The sequence below is a fragment of the Coregonus lavaretus genome (genome assembly GCF_964263955.1).
Source record: "Coregonus lavaretus genome assembly, chromosome: 33".
NCBI classification, from domain to species: domain Eukaryota; kingdom Metazoa; phylum Chordata; class Actinopteri; order Salmoniformes; family Salmonidae; genus Coregonus; species Coregonus lavaretus.
The window spans coordinates 8,167,801-8,188,574 of NC_140020.1; the positions used below are offsets into that span (position 1 = coordinate 8,167,801).

Genomic DNA, 20,774 nt, shown 5'->3' on the forward strand with positions numbered 1-20,774 from the left:
CGGTCACGTACTGATCTCGCGCTGTCTGCGCTCTGATTGGACGGCGTCCGCTACACCTTTGTTTTTGATTGGTAACATGTTACCACCAGCCAGTCTATTCCGAATTTTGTTTCTGTTTTTTTTCGTCTCGGCTTTTGATTCACTCAGTTGAGGCCAGTTTCCTCTATTGGCAGCGGCAATACTTGTGTGCTCAGGGCTTATTGAGTGTTCGCATTGCTAGTGTCGCTATTGTTATTTTTACTCGTACTTTCCTATGCTGACTTTTACATCACCCCCGATTTCAGAGCAATCTTGTCGGGTAAGTTGATGGATTTTTACTTTAAATTGGCTAAGTAACTAATGGTATTAAGTTGTTATCTTCAGGTATTTATAACAAAGCTCATCGATAAAATACCGATGAGTGCCATACATATATTACAGTATTATAACTTGCATTGCATGCATTGATTGAAGCAAGCAGCCCAAGTTGACCGTGGTGTTTTTTCGCACAGGCGGTCTGGTTTATTTGAGGTCAGATTGAAACTAATGTATCCCTGCTCAACCGCCACTGTATCAACATTGCTACATTGTATCTGCTCTATATCACTGCATTGTTACATTGTATTACTTTGTAATTAGATTATTCGTTGTTATGTGATGGTATTACGTTACCGTGGACCCTAGTAGGCAAATATACACATATTTCTGCATTTTATTGGGTTTATTAGGCTAATGTGACTGTTTTGTCGTATTGCTATGGGGATTTTGTTCCAGTCAGCTTGGTTGAACATATTGTACATAAATAGACAACTGATTGATTGACTAATTGATTCCATCTAATTTTATAATCTATGTTGGATGAAGGTTGGATTTGGATTATGAGGTGCTTCCATTGGTGTCAACAAAACAAAGTGACTGGCTGTTAATGCTGGGGAGTGTCCTCAGTCCTCAAGCACAGTTAAATGGGGTGGGGGTTTCTCAATTTAACACAAGACTTCCTGATGCAGCCCCCCACCCCCTCATGCACCACAGTATACACTTTAAACACAGACTAAAGTGGGTTTTGGTTGATGTAGCACATCACTCACAGGTCTATTTTTGGTGATGCCTCCCAACTCCAATGTTATGTGGGCTACTGGGAGCTGGTAGGGTTGGGTGCGCCCACCTGCTCTAATTGCTGCCCAGCGCTGCAGTGGGGCCCCTCTCTATTTTTCTGTCTCTCCATGCCTCTGAGGCAGCTAGCAGCCGCTCTGAGCATTCAGCAACAGAGTATTCTTCTAGATGTGCAACTGAGCATTCAGCAGATGCCAGCCCACTGCACTACCCAGCTATGTGCACATCTAGAAGAATACTCAACTCCTGTTCATTGACTACTGTCTATGTGGTGTTTCCACCATTTTGAGGCTTCTATGGTTCATGACTTGGACTCAAACAGTCTGATGGATCTCCCTTGGTTCAATGAACCTTGGTCATGAGATATTTATATGATCTTTGAGGGAACCATTGCAGTAGTAGACTCTAGAAATATTTAGTGAGATACTGTAGATGTCAGTGTTGGAAGTGTCTGCAACCATCAGAAGCTATTGAGCTGTAATGGGGATGAGAAACGGACTGGCCATTGGGCAGTTCGGGCAAATGGCAGATGGGCTGGTCCATCTTTAGCCTATTGGGCCAGTCTAAATAAAATGATTTATTTGGCTAATAATGGGGGCCAGAGAAAAAAAATAATGGGCTGGTCCATGTTAGAAATGCCCAGGCTGATTTCTGGTCCCAATCTGTCCCTGGTGGCGATTAACGGTGTATCCTCCTAGGTGGCCTCCCTCCGTCCGTCCCTCAGGCTGATCTAATGGCCCATAGGGCTTTGGTCAAAAGTAGTGCACTATATAGGGAATAGGGTTCCATTTGGGACACATTGTGCTGTAATGGTGATTGACTTTGCATCTTCCCAGTGGCCTCCCTCCGTCCCTCAGGCTGATGTAACGGACATCAGGGTGATGATGATGGAGAGGAACAGGCACGACAGTGAGCAGTCCTGCTGCAGCACCTTCCAGTACCATGACCTGGAGGCCGCTGAGGCACTTGTCAGCATGAGCTCCTGGGGTCAAAGTTCAGCAAACCACAAGCCACGACCCCTGACCCCTACCTCGGACTCCTGCGACTCTCTCCTCCTGCACCCTGAGATCGAGTCCCCCAAGGACCCGATCGCACTCTCATCAATGGTAAGTGGAATCTCATTATGTAGGCTACTGTGGTTAAAATGTATACTGTAAGAAGATACATTTTTTGGGTCGCAACTGAGGAACCAAAACTGTCATTTTAAATCAATCAAAACTACAATAAGCTTTTTTTTCTTATAGAGAAAATATATTTTTCTTTAATTCCTGTTTCTCTTTCTTTTTTCCAGTGCATGACCCCCCCTCACAGCCCCAGCTTTGCTGAGACCGCTACCACAACAGCTGTCCTCACCACCACCTCATTGGCCAGCTCCAGCTCAGGCCCCAGACCAGTCTTAACCCGGCCCAGACTCTGTGCAGGTCTGCCCTGCAGAAATGCCCCTCTCCTGGGCCAACGACCTGGTACGGCCCCCATCTTCGAGAGCTATGGAGCTCCAGAGCTGCCCAGCAGAGCCATGGTGACCAGCGTCATCCGGCACACTGCTGACAGGGCCCTCGCACAGCACAGCAACAACATTCCACCTCAGTCCCTCGTAGGGCAGCACACAGACACCAACTCCAACAGAAACCCTACTGCAGTCCTTCTGGCTGAGACCGTTCCTATGCAGACTCAACCACAGAGCTGCAGCACTGGTCCGTGTGTTAAGGTAGAGAAGGACCAAGGCAGAGCATCCTCACCTGACAGCAGCACAAGCCCCTCTACTCCTCCCACCCAAAGGTCCCCATCCCAGGCCACAGCCACCTCCCGGTCCTCACCCCCCATTCCCAGCTCCCAGGTCCTCTGCCAGGTGTTTCCAGTCAACGGGCGGACAGGGATGATCTCTGCGTTCGTCCAGGCAGGCCCGGTCCAGATAACCCAGGGGGGGCCCAAGCCCATACTACCCCAGTCGCCCTCCTCCTTCCCCCGGCCGCTGCAGCTGGTGGGCTCCTCTGTGACTCAGGGGACGGTGATGTTTGTGGTTCCCCAGCCTCCCGTGTCCCAGGCCCCGTCATGCGCACAGACTGTCATGACCCTGGGTAACACCAAGCTCCTGCCCCTGGCCCCAGCTCCAGTTTACATGCCCTCAGGTCAGAGCAGCAATGTCACACAAGCTGACTTCTCCCGCAGACGGAACTACGTCTGCAACTTCCCTGGCTGTAAGAAGACCTACTTCAAAAGTTCCCACCTCAAGGCCCATCTCAGAACTCACACTGGTAGGTACCCACTCTATACGACACTAATGGGTATTCTACCCAATGGCATTTAGATTAATGATCATGTTGAATATGAAGTGTGTTATCTTCCACTGATGTACTTATGGTTACCATTTCTATCCTCCCGACCAGGTGAGAAACCATTCAGCTGCCACTGGGAGGGCTGCGACAAGAAGTTTGCCCGCTCTGATGAGCTCTCCCGCCACAGGCGAACACACACTGGCGAGAAGAAGTTTGTGTGTAACGTGTGCGATCGGCGCTTTATGCGCAGCGACCACTTGACCAAGCATGCTCGCCGACACATGACCTCCAAGAGGACCTCCTCGTGGCCGGCTGAAGTCCGCGACCTCCACAAGATGGCGGTATCTAAGGGCCCGTCTAGTGGCTCCAACCTTCCTCTCAGTGTGATGGTCCGTGCCCCAAATTAGCTGGGGCTCCCAGGCCGTACAGTCATCTCAGGACAATATCCCACCACCGACCACACAAGACCAAGGAGAAATTAAACAAAACAATAGGCTGCTACACATTCATGGACAGAAACAAACTGACCTTGCACTGGATTTTTTTTATTGTGCTTGTTTTGTACATCCTTGATCTCTATATGTAATTATGTTTACTTATGTAATATGTATACAGTATGTAATGTTTAGCTAAATGTATGCACTCTTTTTGCCAAAGCCTTTGCATCGTGCTTACAGTATCTGTTACTATTGGTCTCTGTGACTGTAAATATGTATGAATATCTATATATGATTGTTATGTGTATTCCAATCTGCATTTATTGACAATACATCAATATATGTTGTTGATATTTTAAAATATGTCAGTGGACAGTATTCCTCACTGTGATACTACCTACTTTCTTTGCATATTATTTAATAAACATTTGTTTTAAGAAGTGCTGTTTTTGATAGCTTGATCGTTTTGTTTTTGTTTTATTACAGATACAGTATAACCAGTATAAATACCTCACATTATTACTTAATAAATACTAAATACTTTATAAAGCTTCACTATACTAATAATATGAGTAATCAATGTATGAATTAATTCTATAGATATGGTCACTCTGAGAAAAGTGTTGTCCCAATGTGTAGTTTTACTAGCTTTCAATGTAGGCAATGGTCATTGTTATGAGTCCCATTGTTTTTTTCATAATAAAATACAAAATAAAATACACTTGGTAGTCTGGTCTATATTTTCTCCATAACATATGATGAAACACCCAACGCTGCTATTTCTCAATCTCATCCATAGTGATCCTATTAAATTATTCTAATTGCTAATTCTATGATCTCAGCAGTGTTGACAATAATATTACGTATTCTGTTACCCAAGAACACTCGATCCCCTTTGATTTCGAATACCCGTCTCCCCACACCACCCAGTAACAACGTTCCTCGAATTAAATTGCAGTATTTTACAGCGCTAAAGGGGGCGCGACCAATTGGAAACGACCGTTCAAGAACGATCAGAGGATTTTAACTGGCTAACACTGTACCCGCCCATTTGTCTTACTGACCGACATTCACGTAAGCGCTCCCACTAAAATATAGGACAACAACGCCACTCAGTGAAAATAAAATAATGTACAATGTGTGAATAAAGAAAAGCTTTTTCAGGTTTCCAATTCGTAAGTTTATGGACACACACCACAATATCACACCTAAACGTAGCACTTTTTGTCAAGCTTTTGCAATAGAATTCTAATTATATGGCTATTGCATCCTGTACTGATTTTTTTCTAGTAGCAAAGTGATATAATGACCAAAAAGCTTAATTATATTTGCCCCCTTTGAGTATGTTTGATTAACAAAAGAACAAGTAACGTGTAACATTATGAAATATATATTGAATGAATTAGAGAAGTTGGTTAGATAACTTTCAAAATAACCATTGTAAATACCACATCACCCACGCTGACCAGATGGGTCTGCGAGAGGACGAGGTAGCATTCATCCGTTCCCTTTTGGTCACTCAGGATGGTTGGTCCACAGACTTCTGCACAGGAGGTGGCTGAGGTTAGGCTAGCTGCATGTAGCCTAGCGGTTAAGCGCGTTGGGCCAGTAACCGGAAGATCGCTGGTTCGAATCCCCCGATATATCTACTGTTCTGCACATGAGCAAGGCAGTTAACCCCCAACAACTACTCCCCCGCACCTCTCTGATTCAGAGGAATTGGGTTAAATGCGGAAGACACATTTCGGTTGAATGCATTCAGTTGTGCAACTGGCTAGGTATCCCTATTCCCTTATATAACGGAAGACAATGGTTTGTGTAACCATTTTGTTACGATTGGATCTCGCAAGCATCAGCATTGAGAAGTGTGTCACACAGCCAAACATTTCTAATATTCCGTACAACAGTACCCATTCTGTTCGGGTGAAATGATTCACCCTTTTATGGAAGACGATATTGATATGTATAGTAAAAAGTAGCACTTGTAAGACAAAGAACAAGTCTTTGTCCTACTTTTCAACTTTACCTCCCAACCAATAGATGGAGCTCAATTTCATTTCAACAGGATCTTCAAGGGCCAACTTCACTGTTTTGACCGTCTTTTGTCTCGTTTTGACTTTGCGCCCAGTAGCACGTAACAAAACAGAGTGGATTGTCACAAATTTGATTGACCAAAATAGAAACTACAACATGACTTGAATCACACCAGAATAAACGTAAAACTACTGTTTCATCCAGGTAGCATTATTTATTTCCAAATGGTATCATGCTCCTCTGCAACTACATTAAACAGCTTTAGCGAAAAGTAAGATTACGGTCAAGCTAATCCATACGAAATGGGTGATGGACATCCACAAATTAATACATACCATACGAAATGCTCTGAGACCAGGTTAAATTGGTCTTTCTGCTTAAATATCAGGTAAATAGTAACTTGGGTATGAAAGTTGACCTTTGTATGTGTATGATGTAAACATACATAGCTATCTTGCGCCATTTAAACGCTTGGCTACATTTTATTTGTTGAAAAACAAAAAAGTAGGGTTTGATAAACAAGCCAGCTGGCCACATCAACAGAATGGATTGCATCCGTAGTAGCGGGAAGATAAACACAATTTGTTTGCAGGCTTTTTCTATAATGGCAATTTAACCAAAGTTGCAAGCAAGTTATAAAATCTCTATTGACTGCAGTTAAATTTTATACTGCTTGTTAGTAAAATAAATCAGTTGAATCTTGTTAACGTTACCTAGCCATCCATCATGCTTTAGTAGCTAAACTTGCTGTACGCCGTTGCATTTTTCTACTAATTTCGAACTTTATCTAAGACGTTATGTTTTGTAATTCAAAGTTTTAAACCATATGCTAGCTCTATTGTCTCATATTTGCGCGCCTTTTCTTGACATTAGGTAACTCCTTCCTTTCCCGGTTTTGTAACCATGAAAAAAGCTTTGAATTTTCCCGCAATCTTTGGAGTGAGAGAGAATTGCAATCTGATTGGCTCCGCCATACCGGAAATGTAAATACCGACCATCAACTTTGTTTCTATTGGCTGCTTGGATCCGACCATTAGAATTTCAATAAATAGGGAGCTCCAAACGTTGCAATTTAGTTGCGGCATTGATTTGTTAGGGAAACCTAGCTAGCTTGTTGTACTGTATATGTTTGTGAATATATAGTAATATACATTTAATTTCTTTTTTGTTGATTTTCGTACAATTTTACCGACATTTAACTTATCCTCTTAATTAATTCCGTCGTCTCACCTGTCCGTCATTCAAAATGCTTACAACTCGTTCACCACTCACTAAGAAGAACAAAAACGCAATCACCACTCAAATGGACAACCTTTCGCTCGTTGACAAAGAAAACACCGTACGTTTGAACTGTTCATTTTGTATTTTAGGCAATTTGTCAGTGAGTGTGACCAATGGTCACGTCTGTCTAGTAGCACATTACTGAATTGAATCTAAAGCAATCAAGGTTATGGTTGATTAGCTAACTAGGTAATTTATCACGGAATCCACTCTTTAAAAATGTATTTTTTTCCTCATGCAGCCTCCTAGCCTGAACAGTACCCGGATTCTAGCTTCAAAAACCGCGCGCAAAATCTTTGACTCTGAGGTGAGTGAACAAGACTTCTGCTAAAGGTGCTCAAATAGTTTATGTATAGTGACCATTTTACAGCTTCATGACTGGTGTAATTAACCTGGTAATTCGCTAGAATTTGATTTTGAGGTGGTTATTTGGCGCCAACAGTGTTTTTCGTCCTAACTAACTAGCGTTAAGCTGGTGAGCCTTCAAATCATGATTACACTATGCGCCTAGCTATTTGAGAAGTTAGCTAGCTATCTAGAAACTCAACAAGACAAGCATAATGTTTAAGTAGCTTTGTCATTTGCATAACTAGTTACACAAGTTGGCTACTCGGTGTTTCATAAGGCTAGCTAGCCAGTAGCCTTCCACTCGAGCCATGTTACGAAACCCTTTGTCTTGGCCTCTAGCTAGTTACAATGGCTCTTTATATTTACATTTTAGTCATTTAACAGACGCTCTTATCCAGAGCGACTTACAGTTAGAGTGCTTTTTACCATCTAACGTTATTTTATGGGAATCTTGACATTATACATAAACTGGTATGGTAGGCCTTTTAGTATTTCTTGCGTATGTATTTAAAATGTCCCCTTTTTTTAATGATATGATCTTTTCAGATTTTAACTTCGAGAAATATGCTCGTTTACTTAAGCAACATTCTAACAGTAATTATATTAATTCCACTTTTTTATTTATTCTTTCAGGTTAAGCCCAAAGATGTCAACAAATTCAACACAGAAGAGCCACTCCTTAAGGAAAATCCACGCAGGTTCGTCATTTTCCCCATCAAGTACCATGACATCTGGCAGATGTACAAGAAGGCGGAAGCTTCATTCTGGACAGCTGAGGAGGCATGTCCAACTCGCACACATCATTGGTCCATGCATTCAGTTAAACATTTGACTTGGTGCAGACAAATACAGGCATGCAGTCATTCTTTTTAGTCGAGGACATTTTATTGATTCTGCATTTTGTTTTCCAGGTTGATCTGTCCAAAGACACACAGCACTGGGAGTCTCTGAAGGATGAGGAGAGATACTTCATCTCTCATGTACTGGCTTTCTTTGCTGCTAGTGATGGCATTGTCAATGAGAACCTGGTAAGTTGATCTTGAATGTATACAACAATCAATATAACTATACACTCAGAAATCACTGATCTATGAGGGTTAGAAAATGGCAACTCATCCAGTATTCAAACGTGGCTGTGTGGAATTTAATGTTGACCTAACTTCCTTTTCACCACTAGGTGGAGCGATTTACACAGGAAGTCCAGGTGACTGAAGCGAGATGCTTCTATGGTTTCCAAATCGCCATGGAGAACATCCACTCTGAGATGTACAGCCTGCTCATTGACACCTACATCAAAGACCCCAAAGAGAGGTCAGTGTCAGACTGTCAGTCTACGCTTTTAGTTGACAGCAAGGACACTACCAATATTTAGCATATGTATTGTTACCCACATATGTTCTATTATCTGGCAATGATGAGAAGCGCAGGGGTACGTACCTCAGCTGATAATGGGAGCTGAGTGTTGGTGCTGGTTCTCAGCTCAGTGGGCATGTGGTCTGCTGACTGAGGGGTGCCAACACGATATAGACGCCTGACTGAGCCTCATGATAGTAAAGTGTACTCCACCAATGCACTGAATTCAAACCCCCTAAGCAATTTATTAAGTCTAAGCATTTTGTAGTGCGGCCTTAAGCATTCTCTGAGACTGTGCCCAATGTACTTTGTCATACAGGGACTACCTCTTCAATGCCATTGAAACTCTCCCCTGTGTGAAGAGGAAGGCTGATTGGGCCCTGGACTGGATCGGTAACAGAAATGCTGAATTTGGTAGGTACATTCATTTCCATTTCTTAAAAACCTGCATAGGATTGTTGTGGTCAATCAGTTGGCAATGGGTGTTGCTTGTATTCCAGGTGAGCGTGTGGTTGCATTCGCTGCTGTTGAGGGGATCTTCTTCTCTGGGTCCTTTGCGTCCATTTTCTGGCTGAAGAAGAGGGGCCTCATGCCTGGCCTGACCTTCTCCAATGAGCTCATCAGCAGAGACGAGGTGGGTGTTTTCACAATGTTGATTTTAGTCTTCTACATCATTATCCCATAGGGAAAAACCTGGTTGAAATTGTCATCCATCAGAATTTGGTTACAATAACACTATTATGATGTTTGGATACCCTTTGTGTGTTTGTTTCAATGTGGGGGGGGAAAAGCAACATTCTTCGTGACTACTTGGCATTATCTTACTAAGTTAGTTCTGTCTAAATCCAGGGCCTGCACTGCGACTTTGCCTGCCTCATGTTCAAGCACCTGGTGAACAAGCCCTCAAAGGAGACGGTCACCAAGCTCATCAGGAACGCCGTGGAGATTGAGCAGGTATGTTGAATTAACAATAAGGGCCTGTTGCCTTGACTCTGATTAAGCCTACTCTTGATATGTGACCCAAATGTCACCCTTTACCTATACTGTACTAGATGTCTCTGATACTGCACTACAGATCTATGGGCCCTGGTCAAAAGTAGTGTACTAAATGGAGCCATTTGGCACACACCTGGCCCTAATTGTGCTTAATGGATGATATCTACCTTTTTTGTATCTGGATTTGAATATTAAACCTCTAATTGCTGATGTCTGTTCACATTTCAGGAGTTCCTGACAAAAGCCCTTCCAGTAAAGCTGATTGGTATGAACTGTGACCTGATGACCCAGTACATAGAGTTTGTGGCTGACAGGCTGATGTTGGAGCTGGGCTTTGACAAGGTGAGATGGTAGTCCATGGTTCAGTCCCTAATGGCAACCCACTTACTATGTAGGGGGGGGGCCCATGAGCCAACTTAATTTTCATGTGATTGATAGAAATGGGCTAGCAATGATGAGAAGCGCAGGGGTACGTACCTCAGCTGATAATGGGAGCTGAGTGTTGGTGCTGGTTCTCAGCTCAGTGGGCATGTGGTCTGCTGACTGAGGGGTGCCAACACGATATAGACGCCTGACTGAGTCTTGCCTGTAAAGATGTACAGTGGGGAGAACAAGTATTTGATACACTTTTCCTACTTACAAAGCATGTAGAGGTCTGTAATTTTTATCATAGGTACACTTCAACTGTGAGAGATGGAATCTAAGTATTTGATACATCAGAAAAGCAGAACTTAATATTTGGTACAGAAACCGTTGTTTGCAATTACAGAGATCATACGTTTCCTGTAGGTCTTGACCAGGTTTGCACACACTGCAGCAGGGATTTTGGCCCACTCCTCCATACAGACCTTCTCCAGATCCTTCAGGTTTTGGGGCTGTCGCTGGGCAATAGGGACTTTCAGCTCCCTCCAAAGATTTTCTATTGGGGTCAGGTCTGGAGACTGGCTAGGCCTCTCCAGGACCTTGAGATGCTTCTTACGGAGCCACTCCTTAGTTGCCCTGGCTGTGTGTTTCGGGTCGTTGTCATGCTGGAAGACCCAGCCACGACCCATCTTCAATGCTCTTACTGAGGGAAGGAGGTTGTTGGCCAAGATCTCGCGATACATGGCCCCATCCATCCTCCCCTCAATACGGTGCAGTCGTCCTGTCCCCTTTGCAGAAAAGCATCCCCAAATAATGTTTCCACCTCCATGCTTCACGGTTGGGATGGTGTTCTTGGGGTTGTACTCATCCTTCTTCTTCCTCCAAACACGGAGAATGGAGTTTAGACCAAAAAGCTCTATTTTTGTCTCATCAGACCAAATGAACTTCTCCCATTCCTCCTCTGGATCATCCAGATGGTCATTGGCAAACTTCAGACGGGCCTGGACATGCGCTGGCTTGAGCAGGGGGACCTTGCGTGCGCTGCAGAATTTTAATCCATGACGGTGTAGTGTGTTACTAATGGTTTTCTTTGAGACTGTGGTCCCAGCTCTCTTCAGGTCATTGACTAGGTCCTGCCATGTAGTTCTGGGCTGATCCCTCACCTTCCTCATGATCATTGATGCCCCACGAGGTGAGATGTTGCATGGAGCCCCAGACCGAGGGTGATCTTGGTGACCGTCATCTTGAACTTCTTCCATTTTCTAATAATTGCGGCAACAGTTGTTGCCTTCTCACCGAGCTGCTTGCCTATTGTCCTGTAGCCCATCCCAGCCTTGTGCAGGTCTACAATTTTATCCCTGATGTCCTTACACAGCTCTCTGGTCTTGGCCATTGTGGAGAGGTTTGAGTGTGTGGACAGGTATCTTTTATACAGGTAACGAGTTCAAACAGGTGCAGTTAATACAGGTAATGAGTAGAGAATAGGAGGGCTTCTTAAAGAAAAACTAACAGGTCTGTGAGAGCTGGAATTCTTACTGGTTGGTAGGTGATCAAATACTTATGTCATGCAATAAAATGCAAATTAATTACTTAAAAATCATACAATGTGACTTTCTGGATTTTTGTTTTAGATTCTGTCTCAATTGAAGTGTACCTATGATAAAAATTACAGACCTCTACATGCTTTGTAAGTAGGAAAACCGGCAGTGTATCAAATACTTGTTCTCCCCACTGTAGTTTAAATTTTGCCTGGTCCCAGATCTGTATGTGCTCTTGCCAACACCATTGCTCATTGTCAACCCAAACGTGACAATGAGTTGGTTGGTTTTGATTGCACAGATGGGCACTCTGGCTACTAGAAATGGGTGGTGTTACTGAAACCAAAGCATTTTATTCAACTAGCAGACACATTCAATTAACTTCTCTTCTAGATCTACAGAGTGGAGAATCCCTTTGACTTCATGGAGAACATCTCACTGGAGGGTAAGACTAACTTCTTTGAGAAGAGAGTAGGGGAGTACCAGAGGATGGGTGTAATGTCTGGTACTACAGACAACGCCTTCCGGCTGGATGCTGACTTCTAAAGCTCTTACAGGCCCCCAAGATGGCCTTGAAATGACACTTTGAAACTGTAAACACTTGAAAAGGACATGGACCAGACTAGATGCTACCGGACCACCTTACCTCATCCATCATCCCAAATGGCACCCTATTCCCTATATAGTGCACTACTTTTGACCAGAGTCCTACATGTGTCCTGGTGAAAAGTAGTGCACAATATAAAGAATAGAGGCCATTTTGATTTGTCTTCGTTGTCTGGTCCACAGACAACACCAAGCATATTACCATTCACAATTCACCCTATCTGCAGTAGAACTCTGGTTTTATCCATTTTCTTATTTGTATAGTACTGTTCATTGTTTTTTATCTGGGTTGGCTTTACTTTTGTAATAAAAAATGTAATCCAACATGCAATATTTATTTTGCTCCGTTTTTTAGTTCATGATACTTCCTAATTTACAGATTTGTCTAATGCAAAGTCTCTCAATCTTGGAATTAAAGTTTCAATTAATCTGACTGCTGTGTTGTCATTTGCATTAATCTATACAAGTAGCTAGTTTCATAAAGCAACAAAAAGTAAGGAAAATAGGATGTTACTGATATTTAAGACATGCAGTAGTACGCTACCAGGTGAAAGTGTATAGGAAAGATTTCGTAATATAATCAGATCACTTATGCATATTGCACTAGGAGTGGCATTGTAAACTTGGGCAAGAAAGTCGATTGGAAAAATCTGTAAACAGGTTTCTGAATTGAGTTTTTGTTGCGAATCATATCTATAGCTCATAACTGAAATAAAGCAAGATCTGTTGAAGTCAGCGTTTGGCTAATTTAACGTTAGCTAGACGTTTATACAGTAATAATTCGATATTAAACTGGCAGTAGGCAGATTATGTAATAGTCATGTAAAAAACGTATTTTAATGGGCAAATTCGAAGTAAACATACACAGATTAAAATACCTGGTTTTGTGAGCAGTCTTTCGAATTATTAGGACATGTAAAGATTTTAATCGACGTTTCAGCGGTGTATTTGATGTGCGCAGATGCTAGCACCAGCCGAGCGAGCCTCCCTCTTTCGCGCGAGTTCGGAACAACAATGTATGTTTTAGAAATAGTTTTACCGTACAAACTTTATGTCCGAACTTAGAATAAAAAATGGTTCCCAAGAATAACATGGTCGCTGTGGTAGAACGTCTATTTTGATTTGCGATTTTCTGCGTTTATCAATGCCATCAAGTTGCCTGATTTCAGATGTGTCATGTAAATGTAAACAGGATTATTACGGAAATCGTTCTTGCAAGGCATGTAAATAGCTGAAGCTTTAAAACAAATGGTTTGTTGGCTTTTGGTACACGAACAGTCCCAATAGCTACCTTTTTTTTTTACAGTAAAGATGAAAAACTGGGTCGTTCCTCGACTGGTCAGGTCATAATTACCAAGGTGTAATTTGTTTTATATTGGATATTCGGTTTTCACCAAGCATGCCATGACTATGAAAATGACATTCTGAATCAGGAGAGGATGGAGACTAGAGGTCTTCACGGATCCACCGGGACCCGAGCGTGTCCAGATCTAGAATTCTAAATAATGTCAGCGGTCTGGGTCGGATCTGATACGATTGTCAACGGTCTCGGGTATGTGTAATTTTAAATGACTTGTCTGGAAGGGCCCGTACAGATCCGAATGCGACTGCTGCAGTAGAGAGAGTGCTGCTCTTGCTTTTCACAGTGGCGGTCGGTGCCGTTTAAGATGAGAGAGGATGACACATTACATACCGCCTTGCACACTCTTGCCTGCGTCTAGCTGATAAAGGGTGTAATCATTAGTCCAACAGTTGCAAATGAGAGTTTCTATTGGACAAATTCAGGAATGTTCATCCCCGTTCCGTTTGCTTCCGTTTAAGAAACGTTTTTCAACAGAATCGGCGGAATGAATACACCCATGATCACGCATTAACACAGTTCACTTTCATAGCAGCCACATTGTATTCCTTGCATCTACAGTGGGGAGAACAAGTATTTGATACACTGCCGGTTTTTCAGGTTTTCCTACTTACAACGCATGTAGAGGTCTGTAATTTGTATCATAGGTACACTTCAACTGTGAGAGACGGAATCTAAAAAAAAAATCCAGAAAATCACATTGTATGATTTTTAAGTAATTAATTTGCATTTTATTGCATGACATAAGTATTTGATCACCTACCAACCAGTAAGAATTCCGGCTCTCACAGACCTGTTAGTTATTCTTTAAGAAGCCCTCCTGTTCGCCACTCATTACCTGTATTAACTGCACTTGTTTGAACTCGTTATCTGTATAAAAGACACCTGTCCACACACTCAATCAAACAGACTCCAACCTCTCCACAATGGCCAAGACCAGAGAGCTGTGTAAGGACATCAGGCATACAATTGTAGACCTGCACAAGGCTGGGATGGGCTACAGGACAATAGGCAAGCAGCTTGGTGAGAAGGCAACAACTGTTGGCGCAATTATTAGAAAATGGAAATTCAAGATGACGGTCAATCACCCTCGGTCTGGGGCTCCATGCAAGATCTCACCTCGTGGGGCATCAATGATCATGAGGAAGATGAGGGATCAGCCCAGAACTATACGGCAGGACCTGGTCAATGACCTGAAGAGAGCTGGGACCACAGTCTCAAAGAAAACCATTAGTAACACACTACGCCGTCATGGATTAAAATCCTGCAGCGCACGCAAGGTCCCCCTGCTCAAGCCAGCTCATGTCCAGGCCCGTCTGAAGTTTGCCAATGACCATCTGGATGATCCAGAGGAGGAATGGGAGAAGGTCATGTGGTCTGATGAGACAAAAATAGAGCATTTTGGTCTAAACTCCACACGCCGTGTTTGGAGGAAGAAGAAGGATGAGTACAACCCCCAAGAACACCATCCCAACCGTGAAGCATGGAGGTGTAAACATCATTCTTTGGGGATGCTTTTCTGCAAAGGGGACAGGATGACTGCACCGTATTGAGGGGAGGATGGATGGGGCCATGTATCGCGAGATCTTGGCCAACAACCTCCTTCCCTCAGTAAGAGCATTGAAGATGGGTCGTGGCTGGGTCTTCCAGCATGACAACGACCCGAAACACACAGCCAGGGCAACTAAGGAGTGGCTCCGTAAGAAGCATCTCAAGGTCCTGGAGAGGCCAAGCCAGTCTCCAGACCTGAACCCAATAGAAAATCTTTGGAGGGAGCTGAAAGTCCCTATTGCCCAGCGACAGCCCCGAAACCTGAAGGATCTGGAGAAGGTCTGTATGGAGGAGTGGGCCAAAATCCCTGCTGCAGTGTGTGCAAACCTGGTCAAGACCTACAGGAAACGTATGATCTCTGTAATTGCAAACAAAGGTTTCTGTACCAAATATTAAGTTCTGCTTTTCTGATGTATCAAATACTTATGTCATGCAATAAAATGCAAATTAATGACTTAAAAATCATACAATGTGATCTTCTGGATTTTTGTTTTAGATTCCGTCTCTCACAGTTGAAGTGTACCTATGATAAAAAATTACAGACCTCTACATGCTTTGTAAGTAGGAAAACCTGCAAAATCGGCAGTGTATCAAATACTTGTTCTCCCCACTGTATGCGCTCTCCTCTCACCTTTTCCCTTCGCTTGTGGACTTCAACACAGCTGTATGTGACCAGGCGAAAAAACCTTTCCAAGCCAAACCATATCATAACCGCTACACACAGCCTACATCATTGTCACCATATTAGCTAAAGTAACGTCATAGTCAACATAGCTAATAGAACTAACGTGCTAGTAAACCTGCTACAGTCATGCAGTAACGTTACAGTATACAGTCAGTAAGCAGTTCAGTGAGCAGTTTAGCAGTTACACCGGCGGGCCCCGGTGGCAATAAATTAGTCAAACCAAAAGCTTACCTTGACTTGGAAGAGTTCCAATGTTGTGTTGGATTGTCATCACCAGCTAGCTAACATAGCATCCCTCTGTTTGAGCCTATTGTTTGAGGCTAAATTAGCTAGCTAGCTGCATTTGCTAGCTAAGTAAGTGAAAGTGAAAAAAAGTATGAAATATATATCTCTCTTGCTTCTCCATTTCTGAATAAATTAATTTGTTCAAAACTGTTCAACTATTGTCTTTCTCTTTGAGTGAACTACTCACCACATTTGATGCACTGCAGTGCTAGCTAGCTGTAGCTTATGTTTTCGGTACTAGATTCATTCTCTGATCTTTTGATTGGGTGGACAACATGTCAGTTCATGCTGCAAGAGCTCTGACTGGTTGGAGGACGTCCTCTGGAAGTTGTCATAATTACTGTGTAAGTCTATGGAAGGAGGTGAGAACCATGAGCCTCCTAGGTTTTGTATTGAAGTCAAGGTACCCAGAGGAGGACGGAAGCTAGCTGTCCTCCGGCTACACTATGGTGCTACCCTACAGAGTGTGTTGAGGCTACTGTAGACCATTGCAAAACAGTGTGTTTTAATAAGTTATTTGGTGACGTGAATATATTTAGTATAGTTTTAGCTAGGATAACTTTTTTTTTTTTTTTTTTACTATTGTTATGAAATTCACTGAGGATTGTCCTCCCCTTCCTCCTCTGAAGAGCCACCACTGGCTTGTAGCTTGTTGTTGTTGTCGTCATCAAAGTGGCAAAAGGCTACAGTCACAGAGCCTCCATGTGTGGCAATAATTAGGAAATATCTAATCGATGGAATTAAAATTACGGAATTAAAAGTTAAAGGAGAAGGATAGACTACAAGGACCAAGAGCCAACAGGTAGGCTGCTACTTAATATTCTGAATGGAGTTGTTGTTATTTGTAACTGTAGGTTGGAAAAAGCGCATGCACTGCAGCCTCAATTAGCCTAGCTAGCTAATGTTAGCCAGGTTAACTAGCTTCTCCTGGTGTGATGCAGTCAAGACAGGTACTACATAATCATATTTGATGATAAATAGCCTAGCTATGGCAGCTATTAGTCTACAATAGCGCCAGTAGACTTGCTTGGTTGGTTGCTGTCTCTCGTCTCTCCATCCCTCCACCTTGTGTCGCTCGCTCACGGTATGGCCCCTCCCCCGCCTGCTAGATCAGCACCTCTCTCTCCCTCCTCTCGCGCTGTATCTGTAAAATGCGATCCGACCAGGTCTATACGGAACGGGTCTAATTGTCCTCGGGTCCTTTCGGAAGGGTCTCTATATAACAAAAAAAGTATATACACTGCTCAAAAAAATAAAGGGAACACTTAAACAACACAATGTAACTCCAAGTCAATCACACTTCTGTGAAATCAAACTGTCCACTTAGGAAGCAACACTGATTGACAATACATTTCACATGCTGTTGTGCAAATGGAATAGACAACAGGTGGAAATTATAGGCAATTAGCAAGACACCTCCAATAAAGGACTGGTTTTGCAGGTGGTGACCACAGACCACTTCTCAGTTCCTATGCTTCCTGGCTGATGTTTTGGTCACTTTTGAATGCTGGCGGTGCTTTCACTCTAGTGGTAGCATGAGACGGAGTCTACAACCCACACAAGTGGCTCAGGTAGTGCAGCTCGAGCTGTGGCAAGAAGGTTTGCTGTGTCTGTCAGCGTAGTGTCCAGAGCATGGAGGCGCTACCAGGAGACAGGCCAGTACATCAGGAGACGTGGAGGAGGCCGTAGGAGGGCAACAACCCAGCAGCGGACTGCTACCTCCGCCTTTGTGCAAGGAGGAGCAGGAGGAGCACTGCCAGAGCCCTGCAAAATGACCTCCAGCAGGCCACAAATGTGCATGTGTCTGCTCAAACGGTCAGAAACAGACTCCATGAGGGTGGTATGAGGGCCCGACGTCCACAGGTGGGGGTTGTGCTAACAGCCCAACACCGTGCAGGACGTTTGGCATTTGCCAGAGAACACCAAGATTGGCAAATTCGCCACTGGCGCCCTGTGCACTTCACAGATGAAAGCAGGTTCACACTGAGCACATGTGACAGACGTGACAGAGTCTGGAGACGCCGTGGAGAACGTTCTGCTGCCTGCAACATCCTCCAGTATGACCGGTTTGGCGGTGGGTCAGTCATGGTGTGGGGTGGCATTTCTTTGGGGGGCCGCACAGCCCTCCATGTGCTCGCCAGAGGTAGCCTGACTGCCATTAGGTACCGAGATGAGATCCTCAGACCCCTTGTGAGACCATATGCTGGTGTGGTTGGCCCTGGGTTCCTCCTAATGCAAGACAATGCTAGACCTCATGTGGCTGGAGTGTGTCAGCAGTTCCTGCAAGAGGAAGGCATTGATGCTATGGACTGGCCCGCCCGTTCCCCAGACCTGAATCCAATTGAGCACATCTGGGACATCATGTCTCGCTCCATCCACCAACGCCACGTTGCACCACAGACTGTCCAGGAGTTGGCGGATGCTTTAGTCCAGGTCTGGGAGGAGATCCCTCAGGAGACCATCCGCCACCTCATCAGGAGCATGCCCAGGCGTTGTAGGGAGGTCATACAGGCACGTGGTGGCCACACACACTACTGAGCCTCATTTTGACTTTGTTTTAAGGACATTACATCAAAGTTGGATCAGCCTGTAGTGTGGTTTTCCACTTTAATTTTGAGGGTGACTCCAAATCCAGACCTCCATGGGTTGATAAATTTGATTTCCATTGATCATTTTTGTGTGATTTTGTTGTCAGCACATTCAACTATGTAAAGAAAAAAGTATTTAATAAGATTATTTCATTCATTTAGATCTAGGATGTGTTATTTTAGTGTTCCCTTTATTTTTTTGAGCAGTGTATTATGCATATCGATCCAGGTGGGAAAGCCCCAAGTTCATTTCGGAACAGGTCCAACTTTTTGGACCTATGAGGACCTCTAATGGAAACATAGGAAACTAGGTATCAGGGTGAAATAATCTATGTCACAGATAAGAATAACACTTCATTTGAAGGGGCTTTGTTAAAGAAACAAGAATCCTTACATAGGCAATCATTTACCAACCTATTAACCATGCCTACCTTTATGAATGACGTTTATGATGAAAACATACACCTATGTCGGTCAGGCGCATTCTTTGAAATTGCTAATTAATGTTATTTGAAAACCAGAGGAGGCTGGTGGGAAGAGCTATGGGAGGACGGGCTCATTGTAATGGTTGGAAAGGAATCAATGGAACGGTATCAAACATATGGAAACCATGTTTGACTCCGTTCCATTTCCATTCCAGCCATTACAATGAGCCTGTCCTGCTACAGCTCCTCCCACCAGCCTCCACTGTTGAAAACCTGATTTGAAACATTACTGCACTAAATCATGGAAAACAAATAAAATAGCATCAGGGGAAATTATGAAAGCCCCCCAAAATAATGAAATTTCAACAACAACAAAAATATGATGAATATTATCCTTCCCCCCAATTGAGAATAGACCATATTCATAGTCATGGCATGCTTGGTTCAATAGTTATTGACGACAGAAAATCGAATATCCAATTTAAAACAAATTTTACCTCGGTGTCATACCTGCACTTTTGTACAATATTTCATAATTATTCATATTCAACTAAAACACTTGTCTTCTTGTGTGTCAATGCATTCAAACAACAACCTAGCCTGACCATTTGGGTATCAGTCAACACCCTCCTTGATCAGAACAATCCAGCTGTAAAAGCCTGCAATGCCCTCTTATCTGTAACACTTCGATCACTTTATTTTCTCCTCCACTCACAGACCATTCCCTTTGCTGGGACAATCCTGGGAGGTTTACAGTTTGGGGAGATGGTGCTTATTCAAGGCACTGTTCCCAGTGATTGTGAGAGGTATCGGGTTGAACATGTAAACACACACACGTCTCAATAATGATTTCACATTACTTTCACAAGTCTCTACACATGCAGTTACAGTGAGGGAAAAAAGTATTTGATCCCCTGCTGATTTTGTACGTTTGCCCACTGACAAATAAATGATCAGTCTATAATTTTAATGGTAGGTTTATTCGAACAGTGAGAGACAGAATAACAACAAAAAAATGGTCTCCTGAGGGATGAAGACCAGACAGCACACTGGTATGGTTGTGTCCCAATAGTAGCGGCCTTACTTGATCTCCTTTACCAACATGGTCTCAGAGCATTTTGTATTATTTTGTATGTAAATCCGTATGGTATGATATATATACGTTTTTGGATGTCCATCACCCATTTCGTATGATCTGTTACGAATTACAATTCGTATTATAGGTTACGAATTTGCAAAACGTATGATATGTTAGTCCCCTGTAGCTCAGTTGGTAGAGCATGGCGCTTGCAACGGCAGGGTTGTGGGTTCGTTTCCCATGGGGGGCCAGTATGAAAATGTATGCACTCACTAACTGTAAGTCGCTCTGGATAAGAGCGTCTGCTAAATGACTAAAATGTAAAATGTAAATAACCAGCTAGGAATGCTTTCACATTCCAGGGGTGAACATTTGGATGGGTACAGAACACGCTTAAATATTTCAATAATAAATAACAAGCATTGATAGATGAAAGTATTGCTATTCTGATATATTAGGGTGAAAATTATTATTACAA

At 43.2% G+C, this 20,774-nt stretch overlaps 2 protein-coding genes across 2 annotated transcripts; both read left to right on the forward strand.

The window, feature by feature from the left end:
- The first annotated feature begins 145 nt into the window (after positions 1 to 145).
- Positions 146 to 4,526, forward strand: LOC311108836 (Krueppel-like factor 11). The gene is made up of 4 exons (XM_084151600.1): positions 146 to 298; positions 1,929 to 2,198; positions 2,384 to 3,347; positions 3,480 to 4,526. Exons 1-4 carry the CDS (start codon positions 254 to 256, stop codon positions 3,773 to 3,775), a joined length of 1,575 nt encoding a protein of 524 aa, XP_084007726.1. The 5' UTR covers positions 146 to 253; the 3' UTR covers positions 3,776 to 4,526.
- A 2,387-nt stretch (positions 4,527 to 6,913) lies between these two features.
- On the forward strand, positions 6,914 to 12,757 carry LOC311108048 (ribonucleoside-diphosphate reductase subunit M2-like). The gene is made up of 10 exons (XM_084150697.1): positions 6,914 to 7,178; positions 7,362 to 7,427; positions 8,102 to 8,248; positions 8,380 to 8,496; positions 8,646 to 8,779; positions 9,141 to 9,235; positions 9,322 to 9,455; positions 9,671 to 9,775; positions 10,046 to 10,159; positions 12,112 to 12,757. Exons 1-10 carry the CDS (start codon positions 7,086 to 7,088, stop codon positions 12,262 to 12,264), a joined length of 1,158 nt encoding a protein of 385 aa, XP_084006823.1. The 5' UTR covers positions 6,914 to 7,085; the 3' UTR covers positions 12,265 to 12,757.
- The last annotated feature ends 8,017 nt before the right edge of the window (positions 12,758 to 20,774 follow it).